This window comes from Gorilla gorilla, chromosome 13 (genome assembly GCF_029281585.2).
Source record: "Gorilla gorilla gorilla isolate KB3781 chromosome 13, NHGRI_mGorGor1-v2.1_pri, whole genome shotgun sequence".
Lineage (NCBI taxonomy): Eukaryota > Metazoa > Chordata > Mammalia > Primates > Hominidae > Gorilla > Gorilla gorilla.
In genome coordinates, this window is record NC_073237.2 from 51,332,456 (window position 1) to 51,338,455 (window position 6,000).

Here is a 6,000-nt window from a genome sequence, read left to right on the forward strand (position 1 = left end):
CATTCTCTTTGGTTGTATTTTATGTTAACAGAAATGTTTAAATGAACAATAAAATATACATTTTAATCCAAGTGCTCTTTCTGAAGAAAAATTACTTTCCCTAGCCACAGGAACATGTGTTTTTTCTGTTTATGCTCCTCCTGTGCGCAGGTGGTTGCTGGAGGAGATGTGAGTGTGGTCACAGGTCATCAGCAGGAGCCTGCAAGTTCCAGTCTTTCTTTCACTGGGCTGACGTCAAGCAGTATATTTCAGGATGATTTAGGGTGAGTTCATACATGATGATTAGTGTATCATTTTTCACTTATGAATCAAGTCTTCCTGACAGTTGCATTCTCTGTCCCATGTTTGTAGGAATTACGTACAGGTAAAATGATAGAATATATGAAGTATGAATTATACATATCAGGTGCTTCTAAACTTAAATAATTGTGGCATGGATTTAGCTGATCAAAGATAAGTAGAAATAGATAACTAGCTAGATAGATATGCATGCTACTACCCTTCCTATGGTTTCAGCTCTGATTTTGGGGCGGAGGACATTTTAGTCTTGATGTTACCACTTCATGTAATATGGAGCAAGTCAAATCTATCATTTTAAAATTTCCCACACTGCCTATTCATTTAATATATTATCATTTGGACTGAAAAAATTCACAGTATTAAGTAACAACACTTGGATACAAAAGCATTGGAAAACAGAGGAGAAGAGAGAGGCGCATTAGAAATTTTAAGTAATTTGATGCAGCTTTTCCATTGCTTATAATTGATTTTTCTCTCTGAGCTTGGGCATACTGATGTTTACGACGTATTCTAATATAGTCCCCTGAACTTTAGCCCTCTCACTTTAAATAAACTGGAAAAAGAATGAGCTTCTCTGTACAATGAGAACATGCCATGAATATGTTAGTTTAAGGGAACTGTAAATGAGTAATAGAATTAGGGTGTTAAGTAGGATTTCATTAGATTATGTAAATTTAAAATACCAAGCACAGCATGCACTGACAATTTAAGCATCTCAAAAATACCCGTCATATACTCCTTGTCAGTAACAAAGAGAATTATGCTAGCTCTAGGTGGATGTCAGATAATTCATAACATATATATATATATATAGTTGTTTTTTTTTTAATTTAAAACCTCTTTTTCCTTTCCTTCACCGTAGACCTCCTCAATGTAAGTCTATTACACTAGAGCGAGGACCAGATGGCTTAGGCTTCAGTATAGTTGGAGGATATGGCAGCCCTCATGGAGACTTACCCATTTATGTTAAAACAGTGTTTGCAAAGGTAAGCTTGCAAATTTTAACCACCCTCTTTTCCCCTAAACATTCATTAATAGTGGTCAGCAGCTGGCTTATTAGTTTATGGCCTGAGGTAATGCCAAATGGTTAACAGTTGATCATTTCTTTTCAAAACTCCCTACAGGAACAGGTCATTAAATATTTTTGTCCAATTTGAGGTTTCATTATATTTAAAGGAAAATAGGCTCAAATTGAAACTCCATGGAAACTCAACAATATACATAAAAATATTAATGAACTTTGGTTAGTAAAGCCTATTTTTTTTTCTTCGAACACAAATTGCACATGATCGTCTTTTGAAAATGGGACATTTTAAATAAGTATGCTGTAGAGCACTGGTATTTCTGTTTGCATTTTTTTGTTGTGAAATATAAAATAGTTATAGAGAAGTGCATAAAGTACTCATGAAAATTAATAAGCATTTATTTTATAAATTTCATTGAATAAAACAAAAATAACTACTGAAAAAAATGTAGGGAGTATCCAGCAGCCCTATCATCTATAATAAGTCAGCGATTTGCAATCAAGGGATTCAATTAAAAAGATTGTATAGTTATAATTATATAATACCTATTCTAGCTTAAGAAGGTTTAGAATAAGAATAAAGATATTGCAATACTGGTAAAGCTATTAAAATAATTTAAACCCATGTAATTATTGTTAATATGTTAAGTCGTTTTTCAGGAGCTACAAAATTCGACAAGATTTTCTGTAGGGAAAAATTTAGAATCTCAAAATTTTACAGTGTCAAAAGAAACAAAACTTAGTCAAACCTGTTTAAAAATTTGATACAGGGCCTTTGAATTAGTGGTATGGTTCTTTATGGATGTTTTATTTTATTATTTTGGAAAAGATCTTTTTTTTAGCCAATTTAAAGTGTTGTACCTACAACAAGCTAGCTATAGGCTTAATTTATAAGATTTTTAAAAAAGCTATCGGTATGTCCAAAAATACAAACAGCATTTGCTAGTGAATAGAAGAGTCATACAGTCCTTTTCCTCAGCCTAGGAACAATTTATTTAAGGCATGCTAGTTAGAACATATTTTAAGAATTTCATCATTATGGGTTCCTCATTAACTTTTCCATATTTTTAATTTTATATTTAATTGCATAATTGTCTTCTATAAGAGTGCTTTAAGATGGGGTTCTTTTTCTAACAGCAATGTCTGTATTTAATCTTAATCATTTAGGGTCCATAAGGAATATGAAGAATCTCTCTACCCTTGGGAAGTAAGAACTAAGACAGCTTGAATAGCTTTTTCAAAACCACAAAAAGAATTAGAAATAGCAGTGGGTTTTAAATTTAGAACTTATGCCTTATCCTGCCATAGGGAACGTTCAGGTGGCTTTGTGCTTTTGCAGACCTTTGGATTTTGTCATCCCCCAAGCCCTTGTCCTGTAAAACTGTTTTTGTTCCTACCTAATCCTTTACCTTCTTTCTGTAGGTCTTATTTACAGGATAGAAAATCCTGGATTCTATTGAATCATTCCTACTAGGCAAATTCCCAAATATTCTTTATTAATTTGTGTTCCCACCAACTGCTGTGCTGAACAGCCAAAAACCCATCCAACTAATCTATTGACTGCTAAATTCTCTCTCAAATTGGTATCTCAATGCTAAAACCATTTAGAAGAAAGACCTTCTTTGTCTATGTTCATCATTGCTTAATGGCTTAGAGCACCCATGGAGCACTGGGAGCAGTGTGTGTGTACAAGCAGAGCAATTTACATTCCTGTTGAGATCTTTATCTGCTGTGAGTTGCAAGGCAGCATTTTTTGAGAAATAAACAAGTCTACTTTATAATTTGCAGGGAGCAGCCTCTGAAGATGGACGTCTGAAAAGGGGCGATCAGATCATTGCTGTAAATGGGCAGAGTCTAGAAGGAGTCACCCATGAAGAAGCTGTTGCCATCCTTAAACGGACAAAAGGCACTGTCACTTTGATGGTTCTCTCTTGAATTGGCTGCCAGAATTGAACCAACCCAACCCCTAGCTCACCTCCTACTGTAAAGAGAATGGACTGGTCCTGACAATTTTTATGCTGTGTTCAGCCGGGTCTTCAAAACTGTAGGGGGAAATAACACTTAAGTTTCTTTTTCTCATATAGAAATGCTTTCCTTACTGACAACCTAACATCATTTTTCTTTTCTTCTTGCATTTTGTGAACTTAAAGAGAAGGAATATTTGTGTAGGTGAATCTCGTCTTTATTTGTGGAGATATCTAATGTTTTGTAGTCACATGGGCAAGAATTATTACATGCTAAGCTGGTTAGTATAAAGAAAGATAATTCTAAAGCTAACCAAAGAAAATGGCTTCAGTAAATTAGGATGAAAAATGAAAATATAAAATAAGAAAATCTCGGGGAGTTTAAAAAAAATGCCTCAATTTGGCAATCTACCTCCTCTCCCCACCCCATACTAAAAGAAGAAAAAAAGGTTTTCTAATGAAAATCTTTAAAAATACTGTCAGTATTTTAAAATTTTCAACAGTATTATAAAATCATTGCATCTCCCCACCTCTAATATGCATATATATTTTTCCTGCTAAAATTGGTTTCTACAATTGAGTAAATGGCAAATATATGAAGCAATGTCCCTAAATTTTATAAAGAAATTATATTTAATGCACATTTCAATTTTCATTTTTATTTTTGACCTTTTATAAAATATTTTCATGTTGCTATAAGTAAATGATGATGCCACCCCATGTTGACTATGGTTTTTCTAGAAAGCAACTATGCTGCTAACCATAGAGGAACATAGAAGGGTTCCAGAATCTTTAGTGCTGGTTTTAACAACCGATGCAACATTAAAAATGTGTTAGTGTGCTGTGCAATTGGTTTTCAATTCATATTAATCTTAATGACAGAGAACAATGTGTTACTAATTATTTTGGTTGTATGCCATTAGTAAATTGATAGAAAAATTAAGGGGATTAACATAACTTCATTTCATTGCCTTATATTAACATCTTATAATACAATAGTTTAAGACTAAGGGAAACAGATGGAGCTGTTTATTGAGACAACTGGTGAGGAATTATCATGTGTTCATTCCCATTTTAGAGCATGAAACTCCTACATTAGAATATATAAAGTCACTTTAAATATTATCTATATTTGTAACAGAAGTAGTGTACAGATATTTTATTACAGCATTTTTGTGTAAATGCAGAATTAAAGTGAATAAATAAGAATTTTCAGTGGTGCACAAATAAGCAGCAAGCATTTTTTTTGTTTTTACTGTGGAAAAGCTTTGTTATATACTGTTCAAGATTTACAACTTAAAATTGGTTTTTATCATGTCTAACTGCACATATGGTGTCCATAGTTACAGCTAAAGGAACTTTGGACAACATCATTATGGAAAGCTTAATATTTTTTACCTCCACAATTTTTTCTAGCACTAAAGATTCATAGACTCCTCATAGATGAGAGGAAGATGACATTGTAGAAAGAGAAGTATCCTGCCTGTATATGTTTTTCTCAAATGCTGTTAATGCAGTAATATTGTAAGTTGCTCTTTTGTGTGGTCAAGAACTATTCAAGTGTATTCAGATGGACAAAATCATAATCAAAATTATTTGTATTAATAAACATGACAAGTCCAACTTGAACACTGAGCAAGGAATGAGGGGAACTCTGTTCTACTAGTTTTGTACCAAATTAGCTAACAAACGTGCATTTCCCTCTCATTCATCTTATCTGTAAAATGATAGATTATTTTATCACAAAGGTTCTATTTAGTTCTAAAATATAAGAATTCCGTGATTCTTAGTTACACAAAACGAATAGAAGAAACTGCATATTGTAACAACTCAAAGCTGTTAACCAATCATTGTAAATTTAGGCGCTCAATGTAACAAAACTCAGTTTAGTATCCCAGTGACACATCTACCTTCTTAGCCATCATTTAGTGGCTCTCCATAACAAAAGATGCCATTATTTCATGGTAGGCTGCTGGAAGATGAACTAACCTCACATCTGAGTTTGAGCTAGCAAAGAATTTTTATAGAGGATGCTCCATACCAGACTGTATGGGAGAAAGCCACCCAACCCCTTCAAGTTTCATAATGTCTAAGTGCCCCCAACAAGAACAGCCCAGTTTAAATAGTGTCTTCCCATGATTCATGTCCATCTGGAACCTCAGAACATGACCTTTGCAAATGGGGTCTTTGCAGATGTAATGAGTTAAGTTCATGCTGATTTAGGGTGTTCTCTATCCTAGGACTGGTTTCTGTGTAAGTAGGTATTGTGAAGGCACAGACATAGGGAAGAAGGCCCTATGAAGATGGAGGCAAAACAAAACAAAACGAACAAGCCAAGGAATACCTAGGGGGGCCTCAAAAGCTGGAAGAGACAAGGAATGTTTTTTCCCTAGGGCCTTCAGAAAGAAGTTGGCCTTATTGACACCTTGATTTCAGGCTTCTGCCCTCCATACTCTGAGAAAATACATCTCTGTTGTTTTAAGCCATAGTATGTGGTACTTTGTTTAAGCACTGGGAAACTGTTAGAGTATCTTAAATGTTGGTTGCACGTGGTGGCTCATGCCTGTAATTCCAGCACTTCGAGAGGCCGAGGTGAGCTGATCTCTTGAGCTCAGGATTTTGAGACCAGCCTGAGCAACATGGTAAAACCCCGTCGCTACAGAAAGTACAAAAAGAAAAAAAAACAAAAAAAAAAACTAGCCAGACAGCTAC

General features: G+C 34.3%; 1 protein-coding gene across 50 annotated transcripts in view; it reads left to right on the forward strand.

Moving 5' to 3' along the window:
• Positions 1-4,515, forward strand: part of MPDZ (multiple PDZ domain crumbs cell polarity complex component) — a 174,189-nt gene extending 169,674 nt beyond the window's left edge. For all 50 annotated transcript variants that reach the window (XM_063696393.1, XM_031014566.3, XM_055351025.2 and 47 more), the window contains 3 exons: positions 151-263; positions 1,163-1,286; positions 3,113-4,515. In XM_063696393.1, the coding sequence (XP_063552463.1) occupies positions 151-263; positions 1,163-1,286; positions 3,113-3,259 (384 nt within the window). In that variant the 3' untranslated portion in view covers positions 3,260-4,515. The remainder of the gene's footprint in view (positions 1-150; positions 264-1,162; positions 1,287-3,112) is intronic.
• The last annotated feature ends 1,485 nt before the right edge of the window (positions 4,516-6,000 follow it).